Genomic DNA, 20954 nt, shown 5'->3' with positions numbered 1-20954 from the left:
ATCCAAGAGGGGCTCCAGCAAGCTCTGTGGGCAGCTCTGTAATTTGTTACCCCCAGCCTGACACCTCTTGCTCTAAGTGCAGAGAGGAGGTTTGCATTTTAAACCACCACCACCGAGGGGGTGAAACATGGGCACCCAGGGGTGGTGAGTGCTGAGAGCATGGCAGCAGCCAGCCCTGTGCCAGGCAGCACCAGCAGGCAGCACTGGGCACCTCCATGGCAGCACAAGAAGTGCTGAGCCAGGCAGACACCAAAGAGCCTCCTGGCAGGAGGAACACAGTTGACTTCTCTGTGCAGGGAAGAGCAGATGCCACCCTGACCACAGGACTGAGTGCCCAAAGCCAGTTTCTCTCATCCTGAGCCAAGGGACAGCTGAGCTCCAAGGGCCTCCCCTCCACCTTCCTCTCTCCCTGTCACTGGGCTGATTAGTTCCATGGTGGCTCTTGCACAAGAAGAGATTTCCTTCACTTGAATTTGCACAGAATCAGAGAATGCTTTGAAGGGACCTGGGGTTTTCATGTCTCCCATGTAGCAGGATGGGGCCAGGTGCTCCACTCTCTCCACTTACCCTCTATGATGATATCACAGAATGGAATCCCAGACTGGTTTGGTTTCAAGGGACCTTTAAAACTCATCCAGTCCAAGCCCTGCAGCCAGCAGGGACAGCTGCAGCCAGAGCAGGCTGCTCCCAGCCCCAACCAACCTGCCCTGCACTGCTGCCAGCCATGGGGCAGCTCCCACCTCTCTGGGCAGCCTGGGCCAGGCTCTCCCCACCCTCACTGCCAAACATTTCTCCCTTCTCTCCACTCTCAATCTCCCTCTTTCACTTCCAACCATCCCCCCTTGGCCTGTCCCAACAGGCCCTGAGAAAAACTCTGTCCCCATCAATTTCCCCTCAGTCCTCCTGACTCTCTCCTTGACCTACAAGTGGCTAATGAGTGGCTAAACAGAAGACTCCCATTAACCTTTCTCTGTGCCATTAATTATCCCAGGCTCCTCTCTCATCCTCCTCTACATCACTTCTAATTAAGCAGATTCCATACCTCTTCCAGCTGGAATGTTTTTTTCATGTTGTTGCTATTATTACTGCACTTCTTTACCTCTCTCTCTCCTTTTGCCAAAGCCTTTTCCAAGACGGAGCAATCAGATTCAAACCCCAACATTCCAGAGGCAATCTCGCCTCCAATCTATTCTTTCCAACACTTGTTTTCTCTCCTCTTACCTTCTACTGCTCACCTAAGATGCTGTTTGCTGACTCTCAGCATGAGAGGCACTTAAACACAGTGAAAACCTCAGAAAGAAAAACCCAAGACAGCTGCTTTTGTTTGGTTTGTTGCTTTGATTTTGGTTTTTTTTTCTGCTGCTGGAGCAGAAGCAGGGATTTGCATTTTTTCTGCTTGCAGCAGTAGCTGAGCTTCTCCTCCACATTCCCTGCTAAATGCCAGTGCCTCTAGAAGATTCCAAGGACAGCTGGATAGATCATGCAGAACGTGGAAGCAGTCACAGTTTGATCTCAACCAGCTCATCATGATCTTGTCCTGGAACTGTGCTGCAGCCACTGCCTTTTCAAAGCAGAGCCACACAAATGGTTTCAATATGACTTAAATCACTGCAGCTAAGATGAAAATCTGACTTGGCGGCCCAGGTAAGATCTTTGCAGAGGTATCTGTCACCCTGAGAACACATTTTTGCTTTAAAAAGCTGTCAGTGAGGCAGAGAAAGGAGAGAGATATGTTCCAACATAGCACCAGTAAAGGAAACCTTATTGTAGAGAAGGCCTTGGGGGTGCTGGGTGTGCAGAGCTGGCCAGGAGCTGGCACCAAGCACTGCCAGTCCAGCCCCAGCCTGTCCTGGGCTGATCCCCAGCAGTGTGGGCAGCAGGGGCAGGGAGGGGATTCTGCCCCTCTGCTGTGCCTGCTGAGACCTCCCCTGCAGTGCTGGGGCAGCTCTGGAGTCCTCAGCACAGACAGGGAGCTGTGGGAGCAGGGCCAGAGGAGGCCACAGCAGTGCTGGCAGGGTGGAAGCCCTCTGCTGGGAGGCCAGGCTGGGAGAGTTGGGGTTGTTCAGCCTGGAGAGGAGAAGGCTCCAGGGAGACCTTCTGGTGGCCTCACAGTGCTTCAAGGGGACAGAAGAAAGCTGGGGACAGAGTTTTTCTCAGGGCCTGCTGGGACAGGCCAAGGGGGGATGGTTGGAAGTGAAAGAGGGAGATTGAGAGTGGAGAGAAGGGAGAAAATGTTTGGCAGTGAGGGTGGGGAGAGCCTGGCCCAGGCTGCCCAGAGAGGTGGGAGCTGCCCCATGGCTGGCAGCAGTGCAGGGCAGGTTGGTTGGGGCTGGGAGCAGCCTGCTCTGGCTGCAGCTGTCCCTGCTGGCTGCAGGGGTTGCACTGGATGAGTTGGAAGGTCCCTTTCAACCTAAAGCATTCTATGGCTGTGTAGAACCAACAGTCAAGGCTTCTTTTTCTCCAGCTTCACTCCGGGAGGCTGCAGAGGGACTCTTCATGAGGGTGTCTGGAGCCAGGCCAAGGGGACTGGCCTGGATGGGTTAGGAAGGTTGCTCCCAGCCCAAAGCAGGCTATGATTCTATGGCTCTGTGATCTCTGGACTGCTGCTGTGCTGCCATCTCAACCCTGAGCACACCCCAGGCCCTCATCAGAGAGGAGAAATCACTGAGTCCCAGCTCTCCTCACCACTCCCCACAGCCTCACCGCCTCACAGCCGGTCTGGACCGGGAGCACAGACCACAGGATCCCCTCTCTGACCTCACTTCTCCAAGCAGCAGAGACATTTGTCAGCAGAACTTTACCAGGTCCTGTGCCTTCACCACGGTAATCCGCACTGCTGTGGCCGGTGGCCGTTGGGACTCGCTGGGCAGGGCAGCAGGCAAGCCAGTGGAGCCCCTTCTGGAACAGGCCTCCATGGTTCTGTAGGAAATAAAGATTCAGCCCAACAATCCCGCACCGCCTCGGGGTGAGGCCCGCAGCCCGAGGCGCGGCAGCGGAGGGAGGATTCGAACCCGCGGCCTTCACCTGCCGCAGGGGAGTTTCTGCGTCGCGTTACCGCGGCGACGAGGCCGCGCCCGGCGAGATCTCGCGACATTGAACGCGATTAGGAGGGGTTGGCCCTGAGGTTGCCACTGCCATGATGGGTGTGGGCAGCCCTTGGTTGGTGCCCGCAGCACGGGCGACTCATCTCAGTGGTCCTCCGGGGTGGGAAAGCAGGGGGAGATGAGTGGCAGCAGGGGGTCCGAAGGACCTCAACGGCAACATGAGGTCATAGAATTGTTTTGGTTGGAAAAAAATCTTTAAGGTCATGGAGTCCAACCCCTAACCAAGCACTACCAGGGCATCACTGAACTGTGGCCCTCACCACATTTACACAGCTCTGAAATCTCTCCAGGGATGGGGACTCCATCACTGCCCTGGGCACCCTGGGACAGGCCTTTGCAATCCTCAAGGGGAAGAAATTGTTCCTCATGGCCAACCCAAACCTCCCCTGGGGCAGTTTGAGGCCATTTCCTCTTACCCTGTCCCTTGTTCCTTGGAAGCAGAGCCCAAGCCCCAGCTGGCTCCAGCCTCCTCTCAGGGAGCTGCAGAGAGCAATGAGGTCTCCCTCAGCCCTTTCTTCTCCAGGCTGAACACCTCCAGGTCCCTCAGCTGCTCCTCCCCAGCCCTTCCCCCGCTCTGTTCCCCTTCTCTGGACCTACTCCAGCCCTCAATGTCCTTCTTGGAGTGAGTGGCCCAGGATTTGAGCTGTGCCGTTCCCAATGCTGAGCACAGGAGGACAATCCCTGCTCTGCTCCTGCTGGCCACATTGTTGTCGATCCAGGCCAGGCTACTGGTGCCTTTCTTGGTCACCTGTACACCCCCTGGCTCATATCCAGTCACTGTTGACCAACACCCCCAGGTCCTTCTCCCCTGGCCAGTTTCCAGCCACTCTGCCCCAAGCCTGGAGCGTTCGTGGGGTTGTTGTGACCCCGGGCAGGACCCAGTCACAGACATTATGTCACCGTGGGCTCTGGGGCGGGTGCCGGACCCCCGAGCGGGTTGGCTGTTGGCTGGGAGGGGAGGACCAGAATAGCTGCGCTATCCGATGCCTGCCGCAGGGGCTGCGGCCGCTCTCTGTCGCTATCTTTTCGGGGCTGACATTTGAGCCCAGCCCTCTCTTGTGTGCTGGGGTCACCTTCCATCACCGTCTCCTCCGTCCTTCCCTCGGACACGGCCGGGGACACGCATCGGGATGGCAGGCGGGCGGCGGCGTGGCAGCGGCGGGCGGCGCGGGGGACCCCAGCAGCACCTGAGGAACCCTGAACCCACCGCCTCGCCTGCACCCCTCTCTCCCCCAGCCACTGTGCCCCAGCCAAAGGCAGGAGCTGCCCCCAAAAGCAGCTGCCCCAAGAAGCCTGCGCAGGAGGCGGTGGCAAGGGCTCTGGATGTGGACTCGCTGGGTTTCCAGGCCATGGACCGCAACGTGCCGGGACTGTCCCACGTCATCCTCCAGAAGCTCAACATGAAGAGCTACGAGGACTACAAGTGAGTGAGCACCCATAGAATCAGTCATAGAATTGTCAGGGTTGGAGGGGACCTCAAGGCTCAGCCAGTCCCAACCCCCCTGCCATGGGCAGGGACACCTCACACCACAGCAGGTTGCTCACAGCCACATCCAGCCTGGCTGCAAAAACCTCCAGGGATGAGGCTTCCACCACCTCCCTGGGCAACCTCTGCCAGGCTCTCACCACCCTCCTGGGGAACAACTTCTTCCTGACATCAATCTGAATCTCCCCACTTCCAGTTTTGTTCCATTCCACCCAGTCCTATCACTCCCTGACACCCTCAAAAGTCCCTCCCCAGCTTTCCTGTAACCCCCTACAGATACCGGAAGGCCACAAGAAGGTCTCCTCAGAGCCTTCTCCTCTCCAGACTACACAACCCCAACTCTCTCAGTCTGTCTCCAGAGCAGAGCAGCTCCAGCCCTCTGCTCATCCTCATGGCCCTTCTCTGGACACCTTCCAGCACCTTCCTGTAACAGAGGCTCCAGAACTGGACACAATGCTCCAGGTGTGGTCTCAGCAGAGTGGAGCAGAGGGGGAGAATCCCCTCCCTGGCCCTGCTGGCCACACTTCTCTTGCTGCAGCCCAGGCTCTGCTTGGCCCTCTGGGCTGCAGGTGCTCACTGCTGGCTCATGTTGAGCTTCTCATCCCCCAGCACCTCCAAGGACTTTTCTTCAGGGCTGCTCTCAAGCCAGTTCCTGCTCAGTCTATAGCAGTGTTTGGGATTGCCATGGGTGCATGCTTCTCCCCTTCCCCAGCCAGAGCACCCTGTGTTGGTGTCCATGCAGGAGCCTTCCTTGGCTCATCCTACCCTTCTGGCTCAGCCCACATGCCAGGTGCTCTGCTGCGGTTCCTGGGTACCCTCCTCCCCCAGCCCATTCCCCAGATTCCTTTGGGGAGCCCAGCTCCATGTTCTGGGCCAGGATGCTCTTGGCTGGAGGGAGGACATCAGCTCCATCATGATGGCACAGCAGGGTGGGCTGGATTCTGCCCCTTGACATCTGCAGGTCTGCCATGGACGGGAGGAAGAGTGGCAGCGATTTCGGCATCCGGACCTACTTTGACATGTTCCAGAAGATGGAGGACACCTTCAAGTTCTGTGCTGAGTGCAAGAAGCTCCCTGATGCCCTCCCTGACCCCAAAAGCCTCCGGCGATGCAAGCGGTATGGGGGTGGTGGTGGTGGGGTTGATCTGATGGCATGGGGCTGCCACTTCCAGCCCACTGGCCAGGGGAGTCTGGCCCCACACCCACGTCCAGCCACTGGGCACCCCCAGAACAGTGACATAGCCCTGGGACAGGCTGGCAGGGAGCCAGGCTCAGTGAGCAGGATCCTGACCAGCCCCCCCCAACCATGGCTGGGCACACTGCCTGTCCCTCTAGGTGCCAGAATGTGTACTACTGCAGCGTGGTGTGCCAGCGTGCCAACTGGCCGCTGCACAAGAAGTTCTGCAAGAAGCTGAAGCTGGTGGCTCTGGACCGGCTGGTGGAGTGGCTCGTCTTCACAGGTGGGCAGGCGACACCCTGTGTGGGTCAGCACAGGCGACAGGGGTCCTGTGGAGGGACATGGGGTTGCTTCTCCTCGATCCACTCCCTCTGTCCTAGCCCAGCACCCCCACAGCCTGAGCAGGATGGGTATCCTGGGCTGCAAAGTCACCACTGTGACTTCCCACACTTCCCCCTATCCCTAGGAGACATCCCCTTCCCCACAGAGCCCTGGACGAAGCCCGCCGGGGAGGTGAGGGGCTGGGAGGACTGGTTCTGCATGCAGGGGCAGCTGGAGGAGAAGCTGGACAGCATCGTGGCCAGGCGCTACATGAGCCTGCTGTGGGCCAACGCAGGCAAGCCGCGGCCGGAGGACTGGGAGCTGCGTGACTCCGTCCGGCGCCTGGTCACCGACTTCCACTCGCGGCCGCTCACCCTTGGCCTGGGGCTGCGCTTCTTTGGCATCAGCCCCCTGGGCAAGGCCCTCACCGTGCATGTGGTGGGGGCGTCCCATGTGGAGACCCTCAACACCCGCCCCACAGACTACAACGAGCTGGCGCGGATGTTCCCGGGGCTCCGCGGGGTGGAGGTGGTGATGGTGGGAGTGGACGTGGTGGAGGGACCCATCATGAGGCCACCCTTGGCCATGCCGGCGCCCCCGGGAGAGGTCTATCTCAGCAGCTACAGAGGGCTCTACCATGACTTCTGGGAGAGCCATGTGGAGACCAAGCTGGCTGCCCGCCCTGACCTGGTGGTGGGCTTTCATCCAGGTGAGTACCTGCACCAGACCCTTCTCATCCCACTGCCTGGCACAGGATGTCCTTGGCAGGGTGCAGGGCAGACTTTGAGCACCCCCAAGCAGTGCCTGGAGCTGAGCCTGTGGTGGCCTGGGACATGCCCAAGGTGTTGCAGCAAGCCACAACAGGCAGTCAGAGCAGCCAGGGTGCCCCTCTAGGGCTTGTCCCCCACCCCAGGCACTCAGTGTCCTGCCTGTGCCACTCACCTTGTCCCTCCTCGGACACTCAGCACCCTGCCAGTGTCACCTACCTCATCCCTCCCCAAGTACTCAGCACCCTGCCTGTGTCACCCACCTCATCCCTCCCCAGGCACTCAGCACCCTGCCTATGCCACCCACCTTCTCCCTCCAGCAGGCACGCAGTGTCCTGCCAGTGTCACCCACCTCCTGGTTGGTGGCTGTGAGCAACACCCAAAGGGATCCCCGCTTTCAGGTCTTGGTGTGCTGGCTCAGCCCAGGATTCAGAGCTGAGTGTCCCTCACAGTGGTGGGTCATGGGATCTACCTTGCCAAGGGCTGCCAAACCCTTGTGCCAGCATCACTGTGCCGCCTGGAGGTCTCTGGCACGGTGCAGGTGCTGTCAGCACTGGCTTTCCTCAGCACTGGGGTGGCACAGGAGGGTGTTGAGACCCTCACCATCCTGTCCCCCCAGGTTTTCATGCCTGCCCAGACCTGCTGGCGGGCTGGCTGCCCACCCTGCTGCTGCTGCGGGACTACCGCCTGCCCGTCCTCTTCACCGTCTACAGGTGAGCTCAGCCCCGCTGCCCGCCGCCTGTGGCACAGCCAGCTGCTAACCAGGGCCTGTCCTCTCCTTCTGGCAGTGAGCAGGAGCTGAAGGCCTCCCTGCAGATCCTGGTGGAGCTTGAGATGCACATCCTGGGCTACGCTGCCAACCCCTTCGCCTCGCTGCGGCCAGAGCAGGTCTATTCCAGCCCCAACAAGGCCCCAGTGTACTGCAGCTCCCACTTCATTGCCCTGCTGGGGCTGGCAGCATCAGCTGTGCCAGGGGCTGAGGAGCTGGAGAATGATGATGGTTGACAGGGAGGGGATCCCGGTGCCACTGGTGTGGCTGGGGGCAGCACCCCAGGGTTGGGCTGACCTCCTGCAGCCAGCAGTGCCCACACAATACCCATCCCAGGATCCAGCAGTCCCTTGTGGCACACATCCAGTCCTGGGGCGGGTCACAGCAGCCTGGGACAGGGGTGGCACTTTTGGTGGCACTAAATAAAGCACCACTGCCAGCTGGCCACTGTGGCTGGAGCTTTATTTCCTAAAAGGTCTTTGTTTTCCCATAAATGGGAGGCTGAGCCAGCCCCAGCCCCACCTCAGGCAGCCATGGCCTCTGGAGGGACAGCAAAGGGGACCCCGACTGCGGGACCTGCCGTGCCAGGGTCCCGTGGGGAGCCCCAGCCCGGGACTTGGCTGTCATTGTCACTGTCACATGTGCTGTGCCCTGCGCCAGAGCCTACCCTGCAGGGTGGTGCTCCAGCATCGGTCACTGTGCCCTGCAGCTCCTCAGACTGGCACCAGTGCCCAGCCCAGCCGCAGGCACTGCTGATCGGGCTCCCGCGGCATCACTCGATGCTGCCAGGGACCCCTCGAACCGGCCTGACGTCCCCTCCCTGCTCAGCCAGCGGCTCCAGCACACCGATGGTGACTGTGGGCAGCCGCAGCGCTGCAGGGAGGTCGGGACCACCCCGGGACTCCCCGTGCCCCGGTAGCGGGGCCCGCCGTGGGCTCAGCGCCCGCCGGAGGGGCCGCGGGGGTGGCAGGGCTGGCACGGCGTGGCACCGCCAGCGTCACTCGGCACCGGCGCGGTCCCGGGGCAGCGTCAGGCTCTCCGGCGCCGACTTCTTGCGCGGCCGAGCCTTGGGAGGAGCGAGGAACTCGGGGGGCTCGTCGCTGAGCGGGGTGGAGGGGGCGCTGGCGGGGGCCGAGTGCGTGGCGGCGGGCGGTGCCACCTCGCTGACCGAAATGGTTGGTGCCACCAGGCCGACGAGCTCGTTGGTGGCCTCCTGCGTCTCCCGCTCGAAGCGCCGCACGTCCTCCATCGTCATCCCTGCGAGCACAGCCGCTCTGGGGGCCGCTCGGCACGGCCGCGCCCGGCACCCCCACACCTGCTCCTGCGCGGGGGCGGCAAGGGGACGTGGGGCGGCCAGGCAGGGAGAGGGATGCAAGGGACGGCCGGACAGACAGCGCAGGCAGGGGACGCGTGGGAAGGAGGGCAGGGGGACGCTGCTGCGGGGTGCAGGGGGGGCTCAGCGGGCACAATGCAGAAGCCCCCTTGCCTGCACCCACTGCAGGCAGCCTACCGGGGTCCAGGGTTCCTGTCCCCCACGGGCAGCATGCCAGGGTCCAGGGTCCCCGTCCCCCACAGGCAGCATGCTGGGGGACAGGGACTATGCTGGGGTCCAAGGTCCCCGTCCCACGCAGGCAGGGCTGCCCATGCAGTTGGGACTAGGGGGGCTGGCTCCCCAACTTTTGGTTTGTGGCCACTTGCATCTGAGTCTCGAAGGCCCGGACCTCTTCCAGGGACATGTCTGGAAGGCAGAGAGCCGCTTGCCGGGACCACCCCGTGCCTGCTGCCAGCCCCTGCTGCCAGCCCCCATCAAACCATGGGCTCCTGTCCCTGTGCCCACATGCAGCAGCCGCCTGCAGCGTGTCTCCCTGCCAGCCTCGGGGTGCAGGCAGCACAGGCGGGGACGTTAGGGCTCATCCTCCCCCTGCTCCCCAGCCATGCTTCAGCCAAGCCTTGCCCAGGTGGGCAGCAGAGCGGGCAGCATGTGGGCACAGGCAGGTGTGAGGGCAGGGCAAGCAGAGCAGAGCAGGCAGCAGGTTGCAGGGAGCCACAGGAAGAGCAGGAGCTGCCCGTGGGGTTAGAGGCATCAGCAGTTAAACCTACGTCGTGTCTCCTCACCCCCATTTTGGGGGTCCAGGGCCACCCCAGCATCTGTGCCAGCCCAGAACTCACCACACCACTCATCCACCCAGGCAAAGGCCTGCCGGTGCCCAATCAGCAGGATGTCCCGGATCACCTACACCGCACGCCACAGGGGTCAGCAGCCTGACACTTCCCCCTCCCTGCAGGCTCCCCCCACCCCGGGCCCCCCTCACCTTGTGCACAAACTGCTCCACGCGGGTCTGCAGCCCCCACACCTCGAACTTGACGCTGACCAGTTTGTAGGAGCACATGATGGGCTTGGTGTGCTGGCGCCAGCCCTCCTGCAGCGGGCCCCGGCCCGTCTTGGCTGAGCTGAAGAAACGAGGGTCCTGGAGGGGAGGAGGGCAGGGAGGGACCTTGAGCCCCCCGCAAGGGGACAGAGTGGCCCTAGGCTGCTCCCCAGCAGCCCCAGCCCTGCTACCTCCAGGCTGCGGTAGTAGCGCTCAGGGATCTCGTCGAAGGCGATGTCCAGGAAGGAGACCTCATGGTCCCCCAGGATTTTCTCACTGCGGAAGATCTGGGGAGGGGAGGGAGGTTGAGAGGTGCTGGCCAGACGTGTAGTGTGTGCCCCCCAACGTCAGGAGGAGCTGGCTGTGGCACTGGCTCTGGCCCTGACTCACGTTCTCGCTGTCCCCGCAGTTGTCCTCATACTTGGTCTCGATGTAGATGGAGAACTTGGGCAGGAAGGAGCACTGCAGGGAACGGCCATCAGCTGGCCCTGAGGGATGCCCATCCCAGGGACATCCACCCCGTGACACACCCACCCCACAGGGATGCCCACCCCCAGGGACATCCACCCCGTGACACACCCACCCGCAGGGATGCCCACCCCCAAGGACACCCACTCTAAGGTACACCCACCCCAAAGGACACCAAGCCCCATGGCATGCCCAACCGCAAGGTCACTCATTCCCAAGGCCACTCATTCCCAAGGCACATCCAGCTCCAAGCACACCCACTCCCAAGGGAAGCCCAGCCCCAAGAAGTGCTCAGACCCAAGGGACATCTGCTGACCCCAAGGGACACACAGCCCCAGGGGAAACCCAGCCCCAGGGTCACTCACCTCCAAGGGGTGCCCAGCCACAGACACCCATCCCAAGAGATGCCCAGGCCCAGGGGACAGCCACCCCTAAAGATGCTGACCCCAAGTGATACCCCACCCATGGAACACCCACCACAGTCATGCCAGGTGCCCTCATGGCACCACCTCCTCACCGTGTACTCTGCAGTGGCACCAGGGCACGTCAGCATCATGGGGTGGCATCGCCGGGTGGCACCACAGGGGAAAGAGAGAGTGGTGAAACTGGGAAGTGGCCATGGTTGGACTCTCCCTGCAGCCCCCAAGTGAGGGGCAGGGTGCCCAGTGATGCCCAGTGGTGCCATGCCCTCACCAGTGATGGTATAGGGGTAGTAGTTCCAGGCCTTCTCCGTGATGTAGAAGATGCGGGGGGTCACTGCCCGTGCCCAGCTTGGCAGTTTGCTGTGGGGGACAATGCTCAGGGCAGGATATAGCCAGTGGGCACAGTGCTGCCCACTGCCACCCAGCCCTGCTCCACTGAATGCAGCCCCCCACAGTACAGCCCTGCCTCTGAGACCCCCCAGCCCTTACGCAGGGACCTCACCTGATCCCCAGGACCCTCATTTCCACCCCAGAGACTCCTCTCAGGACCTCTAGCACCTTTCCAGAACCCTCATCTGCATTCCAGTATGCCCCCATAGACTCCTGCCACTTTCCCAGATCCCTCATCTGTACCCAAGACACTTGCCAGGGCCTGCTCCAGGGACTCATGCCACCTCCCCAGGACCCTCACCTCCACCCCAGTGCCCCCATCCTCTCCCCAGGACCCTCTCTTCCACCCCAGTGCCCCCCCTCCTCTCCCCAGGACCCTCTCTTCCAGCCCAGTGCCCCCCCTCCTCTCCCCAGGACCCTCTCTTCCACCCCAGTGCCCCCCCTCCTCTCCCCAGGACCTTTACCTCCACCCCAGCGTCCCCATCCTCTCCCCAGGACTTTCACCTCCACCCCAGGCTCTACTGCCACCTCCCCAGGGACACTCCCCTTCCCCAGGGGACCCCCCGACTCCCCAGAGTCACGACCCCACGGTGCCCCTAGGCGGCCCTGCTCAGCACCCCGCGGCTGCCCACGCTGGCAGCGCAGGATGGGGCCCCGTGGGGGCGGGGGCGATGAATCGGCAGCGTTCTGAATACCAGCCCCGAGAGGGGATCGTGAGCCGCGCCGCTAAAAATAGCGCAGCTCACGCCAGCGACGCCAGCAGCCGGTGCCCACGCCACAACGTGCCACAGCTGGCAGCAGGGACTCGGGGACAGCGCTGCTGGCTGCCAGCATGTGCCCAGCACACCCGTCCAGGGATGGGGCGAGCACAGCCTAGGCAGCCCCTCTGAGAGCCACCGGTACCCAGACATGGGTGCCCACTGTACCACCCGACCCTGCTCCACGGAGCACAGTCCTGGCCCTGGGACCCCATCCCCTCCCCAGGGATGCCACTTGCTTTCCGGGACCCTCACCTCCACCCCAGCATCCCCCCACCATGAATCCTCAGATCCCATAGGACCCGTGCCACCTCCCAGGACCCTTGTAAGCACCACAGGAGCTCCTCAGGGACCTTTGCCACCTCTTCAGGACCATAATCTTCACCCCAGGACCACTACCTGCACCCCAGGACCTCCTCAGGGACCTCTGCCACTTCCTCAGGGACCTCTGCCACTTCCTCAGGGACCTCTGCCACCTCCTCAGGACCATTATCTGCAGCCCAGGATCACTACCTGCACCCCAGGACCTCCATCCCACCAGTGACCCCTGCCACCTGTTCAGGACTCTCATCTCCACCCCAGGACCTTCCCAGGGACCCCTGCAACCTCCTCACGACCCTCATCTGCACTCCAGACAACAGCCCTGCAAGACGGCTGCATCCCCTGCAGGTAGGTGCATTCCCTGCTGGTGGGTGCAGCCCCTGCTGATGGGTGCAGCCCCTGCTGGTGGGTGCAGCCCCTGCTGATGGGTGCAGCCCTGCAGGTGGGTGCAGCCCCTGCAGATGGGTGCAGCCCCTGCTGATGGGTGCAGCCCTGCAGATGGGTGCAGCCCCTGCTGATGGGTGCAGCCCTGCAGGTAGGTGCATCCCCTGCTGATGGGTGCATCCCTGCAGGTGGGTGCAGCCCCTGCTGATGGGTGCATCCCTGCAGGTAGGTGCAACCCCTGCTGATGGGTGCAGCCCTGCAGGTGGGTGCAGCCCCTGCTGATGGGTGCATCCCTGCAGGTAGGTGCAACCCCTGCTGATGGGTGCAGCCCTGCAGGTGGGTGCAGCCCCTGCAGGTGGGTGCAGCCCCTGCTGATGGGTGCATCCCTGCAGGTAGGTGCAACCCCTGCTGATGGGTGCAGCCCTGCAGGTGGGTGCAGCCCCTGCAGGTGGGTGCAGCCCCTGCTGATGGGTGCATCCCTGCAGGTAGGTGCAACCCCTGCTGATGGGTGCAGCCCTGCAGGTGGGTGCAGCCCCTGCAGGTGGGTGCAGCCCCTGCTGATGGGTGCATCCCTGCAGGTAGGTGCAACCCCTGCTGATGGGTGCAGCCCTGCAGGTGGGTGCAGCCCCTGCTGATGGGTGCATCCCTGCAGGTAGGTGCAACCCCTGCTGATGGGTGCAGCCCTGCAGGTGGGTGCAGCCCCTGCAGGTGGGTGCAGCCCCTGCTGATGGGTGCATCCCTGCAGGTAGGTGCAACCCCTGCTGATGGGTGCAGCCCTGCAGGTGGGTGCAGCCCCTGCAGGTGGGTGCAGCCCCTGCTGATGGGTGCATCCCTGCAGGTAGGTGCAACCCCTGCTGATGGGTGCAGCCCTGCAGGTAGGTGCAACCCCTGCTGATGGGTGCAGCCCTGCAGGTGGGTGCAGCCCCTGCAGGTGGGTGCAGCCCCTGCTGATGGGTGCACCCCAGGAGCCTGGTGCAGGGCCTCGAGATAAGCACACCACAGATGGGGGCAGTTCCCAAAGCTGGCTGCACTCCAAGACTTGTGTGCACCCCTAGGAGAGAGGTGAAGCCTCTGAAGATGAAGGCAGCCTTGGGAGATGGGTGCCCCCCCTAGCAGATGGGTGCAACCCCAGAAGATGAAGGCACCCCTGGGAGATGGGTGCAGTGCAGTGGAGGTCCCCTTACGAGCTAGAGGCACCCTCGAGCAATGGGCGCAGCCACCCTGCAGGGCATCAAGGACCGTGAGAGGCTGCTCCTCAGGACTTTGGGAAGGAGGGACGGGGCCAGCCCACTGCCTGCCAACCCCCCTGCCTTCCCACCCCCATCGCCTTCCCCGCGGTGCCCCCTTCGTGTGCTGGCAGGCACAGCTCACCTGGAGAGGTGAACTCTCTTCTCGGTGAACTGCCCGGGGCCGTGGACGGGGTCCTCGTGGGGCTCGTTCTTCACCACCTCCACCCCCTCGCCCTTCTCGCTCTCCTGGTGGCTGTGCTTGCTGATGGTGTAGAGCTGCCCCACGCGGTACTGCGCCGACAGCACCAGGGCCTCAGCACCACCTGCACCCCCTGGCCTGCTGCCCTCCCTGCTGCCCCCCTCATGGCTGGGCTAAGTGGTTTCCAGCCTCACCCCTGGGAGGGGAAACTGAGGCAGGGCCACAGACCCTGAGCTGTGCCATGGCACAGAGTTACCCTGCTCCAAGCCCTCCTTCCCCACGGCTGCTCCAGGGCGTGGGTGAGGGACACAGCCTGCCCTCCCTGCTCTTCCCCAGGGTTTTGCAGAGTGCCCAAAAACCTGCAAGCACAAAGCCAGTGCCAAGGGAGGGCTGCACTGCCTGGCATGGGCATTGCCTGGAACAGCTTCCCCCTTCCTGTAATGGCCCTGCTGGCATCGGGTGCTCAAAAGTGACCTTTAATCAGGGATGCTGCCAGCCACCAGCTATCACTGTGGTTTGCCAACCGAGACTCGGGCTCCCTGCCAGAGCAAGGACTGAGCCTGTGCCACCCATCAGAGCAACCATCCTGAGTGCCATGGTGCCATGGGCACCCCAACACCTGCTGCCCTTTGCCCACTGGCACATCCTGTGGTTTCAGGACTGGGTAACCCCCCAGCAGTCCCCAGTGCTGCCTTTGGCCTCTGTAGCCCAAGGTTTTGGTGCTCAGGAGTGAGATGTGCCCCATGCCTGCCCCCCAGAACCTAGCTCAGCACTTGTGTGGAGCACCTTGAGCCCAATGGCTGTGGGCAAAGGACACCTTGGTGGCTTGGCCAAGGTGCCCACAGAGGGACAGCAAAGGTTACCACCGTGTCACCCAGTCCCTTGCCCAGGCAGGCACCCAACCCTGTGGCAGTGTACCAACTGCTGTGGGTACAGGATCCCCACCCACCACCCCCTCCGTCAGCAGGTCCCTGCAGATGAGCTGTTCCTGGCACCCATGGCTGGTGGCTTGGGGCTCTTCCCAACCTCTTCTTCCCAACCTACCCACCCCAATCCTGGGGGCACAGGCAGCTCCTCAGTGCCCCCCAGAGCCCCACCCCCACTCACCTCCTCGGTGGTGAGTGGCATGCAGATGCGGTACTCCTTGATGAGCATGGTGGCACGGGCAGGGCAGGGGTCAGGCCAAGGCGGGGGCACAGCTCATTCTGGGGGGACCCGAGGGTGGGAGCTGTGGTGAGGTTTGGGGGGGCAGTGCTGGGCAGCTGCCCCCCTCCCAGCCCATCACCCTCTGCAGGCGGGCAGCCGCCCTGCTCCCGGCATGGGGACTTCATGAGCCATTGCTATGGCACTGGCGTGAGGTCACCAGGGCAAGGAGCAGCCTGGGTGTACCCTGCCTGGGTACCCTGGTACCCCTGGAACCCTCCCTGGTGTTAACCCCTTCTCTGCCAGGCAGACACACATATTCCTCCAGCAGCACATGTGTCCCCCCACAGCATTCGGTGCCAACCCTTTGTGGTGCTACACCCACCCACAGTGGCCAGCACAGAGGGTTTCAGGGACACCAGGATGGCATCAGACCTGCTGATGCCCACAGGGACCCACCCCTGGGCACCCACACTCTCGCCTGACCTCAAGGAGCACCCAGGTCATATCATTGGTATGGGACATCCTTTCCCTGGGCAGGAACTGGAGCACCCACTCCAGAGGGTCTCCCCAGCACCCATCCCTGTCAGCACCCTCCCCAGGGCTGCCCCCACAGGCACAGGTCTCAACTGGCACCTGTGCCAGGGCTGCTGCCCAGCACCCATCACAGCCAGGACCCACCTCGGAGCTTCATCCCAGCACCTTCCTCAAATATTACCTGCCCCAGAGCTGCCTCCCAGCACCCATCTTGGCCAGTGCCCACTCCAGATGTGCCTCCCAGCACCCATCTGGGCCAGCGCCCACTCCAGATGTGCCTCCCAGCACCCATCTTGGCCAGTGCCCACTCCAGATGTGTCTCCCAGCACCCATCCTGGCCCGCTCCACTTCCAGGTTGCCCCACTTGCCCCCCATCGTGGCCCTGGCTCCAGCCTGGACTGGGAGTACTCAGGGGGCTCCTGGCCGTGACCCCCGGCCCCAAGGGAGCAGCGAGGGGACATGACCCCCCCCGGGCAGTCATCATGACCTGGAGACCAGGCCTGGGAGAGGACAGAGGGGGGCTCACAAGGGGTGTTGTCTGCGGGCAACTTGTCCAGCTGGGGACACAATGGCATCTCTGGGGGCACAGAGGGACACAGGGTCATCCTTGGGGACACTGGGGGACACAGAGGCACCCTACTGACGGGGAAGGGGGCTGGGTGCTGGTGCCAGGCTGCGGGAAGCCCTAAGCCCCCGCGGCAATCCCGCGGTGCTTTTCAGTCGGTCCCGGGCCCCCGCGGCAGCCCCGGCATGCGACAGGGCGCGGTGAGGGAGGGGACAACCCGGGGACAGCCCGGGGACAACCCAGGGGCACCCCGAAACGACCCCGCCCCAGGGGCACCGGGTCCCCTGCCCCAGCTCGGCACCGGGGGAGCTCAGACCGGCCCCGGGGGTCCGGGACTGCCCCGACGGGGGCGGACATTCCGTCCGGGACAGGGATCGGCTCCGGGGCTGTCAGGGAGCTCCAGGCGGCCGTACCGCCGGGACAAGCGGGCGATGTCCGGGCACCGCGGGGCCGGGACCGGCAGCATGGGCACCGCTGCCCCCCGCCCCAGCCCCGATCTCCGCCGCCGCTTCCCCACCCACCTCTCCCCTCCCGCCGGCCCCCGCCCGCTCCGCCGAATCTCCCGTGGGATCGGGGCTCCCCGCAGCCACCCCTTGTCCCGGCTGCACTCACCCGGGCCCGCGGCGGTGCCCGCTCCCCGCCGCCGCCGCCGTGCCCCGGCCGCCCCGGGCCGTGCGTAGGAGCGCACCGCCTCCCGCACCACCTCCCGTGCCGCGGCACACCGACCCCTAGGGGGAGGAATGCACCGACACCGGCAACGGTACCGGCACCGGGAACGGCAACCTAACGGGACCGTCACCGGCAACGTAACGGCGTCGCAGCGGAACTAGGACCGGCAGCGGGACTGCACAGAGACCGGCACCAGCATCGGCAACGTAAAACAACCGGGACTACACCAGGACCGGAACTGCACCGAGACCAGGACCGGCACTGCAGCGGGACCGGCGTTGCACCGGCATCGGGACTGGGACTGCACGGCGCCGGCATTGCCCTACCGCGGCACTGGCACTGGCTCTGGCACCGGCACCAGTACCACCCGCGCCAGTATCGCATCGGCTCCGCACCGGCACCCGCACCAGCACCGGCACTGGGACCACGACCGGCACTGGCACTGCACCAGCATCGGGAGGGGCACCAGCACCTGTATCAGGACCGAGTCCGGGACCGGCACCGCCCTGGCACTGCACCACACCAGCACCACTCCACATCAGCATTACACTGCATCAGCACCGCACCAGACTGCATCGGTACCGGGACCACATTGCCACTGGCACCGCGCTGGTACCGGACCTGCACTGGCACCGGGGCTGCCGAGCACGGCATGGTACTGCGAGTCTCTCCAGCACGGCACAGACCGGCACCGGGGCTCCCCACACCCACCGGAGTCTCAGCTGCTTCCGGGGAGCCCCAGCACCGGGAGATGCCCGGGAGGGGATCTCACCCTGTCACAGCCCCACCTCGGCCCAGGTTCTCCCACTGGGCTGCTCTCCCCAGCCGGATGCAAGGAGCTGGGACCCTCCCCCGACAAGCTTCCCCTGCAGCCCCGTTGCCCTCCCCCCACTCACCTGCACCCCACCAACCAGCCCCGCACCCCAGCCTCACCGCACCCCATGTGCCAGCATCGCCCGTGTGCCATCCAGAGCCGAATGTGTTACCGGCACCAAGCGGCGTCACCGCGCGGCCCCTGCCCCTTTCCTCCGGGAATTTCAATCAACCTGGGCACTAAAAATAGCCACACTCAGGCGCTGGGCAGGGCTCTGCCCGGCCACTGCGCTCTTCCCTTTATTTGCTCCCAAAATTCTGCCCAGGAATTCTGCAGTGAGCAGCCCCAGTGGCACTGCCAGGACGGGGAAGGCTGAGCTGTGCTGCTCTCTCTGTGAGCATGGCACAGTGGTGTGCACATGGGTGCCAGGGTGCTGGTCATGGGGTGATGGTCACCACGGGGACATGGACAGAGTGAAGGGGACACCCACCAGGTCACCCTGCAGCCTATGGCATTGGCATCATTGGCAATGCTGGGACCTGACACTGTGGCTGCCCTGGAACTTGGCGTGGAGGTCCTACTTGCTTGGGCACCATGGCACCCATGGGTGCCATGGGGTGCCCAAGGCTGGGCCCAAGCTCTTTCATCACCTTCCCTGGACACAGCTGGTCTGTGCCATCTTGTGCAGGGCACTGCTCTCTGGCCTCCAGCAGCCTCAAGGCAGTTGGGATGGACCACAGTACGGCCCATGGCCTAAGTAGCCCCAAGATGGTGGCGGCGGGCCCTGGCACAGTTCCAACAGCCCTGGCAGCAGGCATAGACCTTGGCATAGCCCCAATAGCCCCGGGGCAGCAGGCATGGACCCCTGAATGGGGTCCCCCAGCAGCCCCATGATGGTGGAGGTGGGTCCTGGTATGGTGCCAGCAGCCCTGAGGCAGTGGGGCTAGACCTTGGCATGGCCTCAGTAGCCCCGAGGCAGCATGGCCCATGGCACCAGCAGCCCTGAAGTGGTGGGGGCAACTGCAAGCTGTGGCTAGGGCCAGGGCAAGCAGCAGCAGAGGGACCAGCACAGGCTGGAGATGGTGTCCCCAAAACCTGCTGGGGTGTCCCATGGGACACCCATTCCACATCCGGGAGTGCTGTGCCAGGATCTCTGCCCGCTGGGCACACCTTAACCTGCCTGCACCAGCCCTGATTTGCCTGCACCGTTTTGCCACCTTCTTCCTGGTATACCAGCCTGTGGTGCCACCTTCCTCCCAATGACACGTCTGAAACCCCCCAGCTCTGGTGGCACTGGGTGACAGCCACCCTCCTCCTCTTTCTGTGTGCCCCCCAGGCAAGGGGATTCAGCAGCAGCCCCCAAAGGGTAAAGCAGCAGGCACAGGGCTCCTGCCAGCAGGACCACATCCAGCTGGGCTCCCTCAAGGGTGGCAGCAGTGGTGACAAGGACCTGGTGGTGCCGGTGAGTAGGACATGGCAGGTTCTCAGCCTCTCCACCAGCAGCCACATTCCTCTGGAACCCGTTTGGCCAGGTGCTGTGCCGGTGCCAGGGCGAAGGCATCCGGGTTGGCTCCTCCTGATCATGCCCTGCTTCACTCCTGTGCAAGTCAACAAGGAGAGAGGCTTTGCTGCAGCCCACCCAGTACCCCCTCTGCTGCTGCTGGTGCCTCCCCAGTGCTGCCAGTGCCCATCCCGGTGCTGCCAGTGCCCACCCCAATGCTGTCATTGCCCACCCCAGTGCTGCCACTGCTTCCCGTTTGCCCACTCCTAAGACCCTCCCTGTGCCACTGGGGAGGATCTCACAGAAAGCCAGGAAGGGGAAGAAGAAAGAGGCAGAAGCAAGTGAAAAATGACCCAATTTAATCCCAAATTCCACCCAGCTCCATGGTTTGGGGAGCACCTTGGTCCCCCCCAGCTGGCCCCCAGGCCCCGTGGCCAGAAGCATCCCTGGAAGCATGGGGAGAAGGAGCTCTCTGAGGCATCCAGCCTCTTCCTTAGCTCCACTGGCAGCCCCACACTGGCAGCCAACTGCATGCCACCACCCCAGGAGCCTTAGGTAGGTGTCCTGATGAAGACCATCCTGGTGGAGTAGATCAGGTCCACCAAGTAGGCGATGAGGTTGAAGATGGTGAGGAAGGTGACCCCCAGGCGCTTGTTCCACAGGCAGTCCTTGCCGCAGGGGTCGGGGCGCTGGCTGTCCTTGAAGCTGTAGAAGGGCCAGAGGATGGTGGCTGTGAGGTACATCAGGAAGGCCAGGCCATTGTAGCCCACCAGCATCTTCTCCAGCGGGCAGGGCATGTAGCTGAGGCAGCGGCCGATGGTGAAGATGATGATGAGGAAGGTGATGATGAAGCAGATGGAGTAGACAGCCACGCACCACTGCAGGCCAGCTCTGGAGCTGTAACCATCCAGCAAGGAGAAGATAAGACAGGCCACGTAGGCTTCAAAGACCTTGAGCAGCCCGGGCACGGTGGAGAGGAAGCTGCTGATGTCCCCTGGCTTGGCACGGCTGAGCCCCACCTCGAGGGCGTAGGCCAGGAAGCAGAGGCAGGAGGCGGCGGTGGCCACGGCCTGCCGGGCGCAGACGCTGCCCCTGCAGGGGCTGCTGATGAAGGTGGAGGGGAAGACCACCGAGGTGGTGAAGACCATCAGGGCTGCCAGCATGGAGAAGGCGGAGGTGAAGTCATCCCAGGAGAGCGGCAGCAGGGGGCAGAGCTCCAGCAGCTCCACCAGCAGCACCAGCAGCGTCACGGCGAAGCAGAAGCACCAGCTGAACATGCACCACGTCCCGTACGGACCCCCGAAGCTCCCCGTGGAGGCCACCAGGCTGAAGGCGACGCAGGACAGCAGCACGGCCAGGAGCCGGGCGATGCCCACCCAGGAGGTGAGGGCACGGAGGCTCAGCGTGCGCACCGCCATGACCCAGCTCTCCCACCTGTGCCGTGCCGCACAATGGGTGCTGCCCGCGGCCGCTCTTATCTGCAGCGCCGGCACTCAGGGGTGGGGCACAGGGCAGGGAGCCGCCGGCCACTTGAGCCGCCCGTCCCGAGGACCCCCGGCTC

General features: G+C 63.4%; 4 protein-coding genes across 4 annotated transcripts in view; 1 reads left to right on the top strand and 3 right to left on the bottom strand.

Annotated features, from left to right (window-relative positions):
- CFAP70 (cilia and flagella associated protein 70) overlaps positions 1-4230 on the bottom strand; it is a 33057-nt gene extending 28827 nt beyond the window's left edge. The window contains exons 1-2 of the mRNA XM_054390899.1: positions 4178-4230; positions 2802-2919 (exon numbers count right to left, since the gene is read on the bottom strand). Of these exons, the coding sequence (XP_054246874.1) occupies positions 2802-2919; positions 4178-4230 (171 nt within the window). The remainder of the gene's footprint in view (positions 1-2801; positions 2920-4177) is intronic.
- A 4-nt stretch (positions 4231-4234) lies between these two features.
- On the top strand, positions 4235-8062 carry MSS51 (MSS51 mitochondrial translational activator). The gene is made up of 6 exons (XM_054390993.1): positions 4235-4527; positions 5552-5707; positions 5926-6050; positions 6234-6797; positions 7475-7568; positions 7644-8062. The coding sequence occupies exons 1-6, from the start codon at positions 4235-4237 to the stop codon at positions 7858-7860; spliced, it is 1449 nt and encodes a 482-aa protein (XP_054246968.1). The 3' UTR covers positions 7861-8062.
- A 559-nt stretch (positions 8063-8621) lies between these two features.
- Positions 8622-15319, bottom strand: LOC128974393 (cytoplasmic phosphatidylinositol transfer protein 1-like). The gene is made up of 9 exons (XM_054391008.1): positions 15272-15319; positions 14108-14256; positions 11155-11243; positions 10979-10986; positions 10384-10455; positions 10185-10280; positions 9937-10092; positions 9794-9857; positions 8622-8881 (listed from the first exon to the last, which is right to left on the bottom strand). Exons 1-9 carry the CDS (start codon positions 15317-15319, stop codon positions 8622-8624), a joined length of 942 nt encoding a protein of 313 aa, XP_054246983.1.
- A 4625-nt stretch (positions 15320-19944) lies between these two features.
- Positions 19945-20811, bottom strand: MYADM (myeloid associated differentiation marker). The gene has a single exon (XM_054391009.1). The coding sequence runs from the start codon at positions 20809-20811 to the stop codon at positions 19945-19947; it is 867 nt and encodes a 288-aa protein (XP_054246984.1).
- Positions 20812-20954: the final 143 nt, after the last annotated feature.

Source organism: Indicator indicator, chromosome 22, assembly GCF_027791375.1.
Source record: "Indicator indicator isolate 239-I01 chromosome 22, UM_Iind_1.1, whole genome shotgun sequence".
Taxonomy (NCBI): domain Eukaryota; kingdom Metazoa; phylum Chordata; class Aves; order Piciformes; family Indicatoridae; genus Indicator; species Indicator indicator.
The sequence above is the reverse complement of the archived record's forward strand: the minus strand, read 5'-3'. Positions and strand labels throughout refer to the sequence as shown.

What these genes read in the sequence shown, in the direction of transcription:
- MSS51 (XM_054390993.1), top strand. Translation starts at nt 4,235, where the DNA reads ATGGCAGGCGGGCGGCGGCGTGGCAGCGGCGGGCGGCGCGGGGGACCC. An exon ending in AGCCTCCGGCGATGCAAGCG is followed by an intron (nt 5,708 to 5,925) that starts GTATGGGGGTGG and finishes CTGTCCCTCTAG; the next exon opens with GTGCCAGAATGTGTACTACT. An exon ending in GGTGGTGGGCTTTCATCCAG is followed by an intron (nt 6,798 to 7,474) that starts GTGAGTACCTGC and finishes CTGTCCCCCCAG; the next exon opens with GTTTTCATGCCTGCCCAGAC.
- LOC128974393 (XM_054391008.1), bottom strand. Translation starts at nt 15,319, where the DNA reads ATGCTCATCAAGGAGTACCGCATCTGCATGCCACTCACCACCGAGGAG. An exon ending in ACTGCGGGGACAGCGAGAAC is followed by an intron (nt 10,281 to 10,383) that starts GTGAGTCAGGGC and finishes TCCCCTCCCCAG; the next exon opens with ATCTTCCGCAGTGAGAAAAT. An exon ending in CTGGGTGGATGAGTGGTGTG is followed by an intron (nt 8,882 to 9,793) that starts GTGAGTTCTGGG and finishes CTGTGCTCGCAG; the next exon opens with GGATGACGATGGAGGACGTG.
- MYADM (XM_054391009.1), bottom strand. Translation starts at nt 20,811, where the DNA reads ATGGCGGTGCGCACGCTGAGCCTCCGTGCCCTCACCTCCTGGGTGGGC.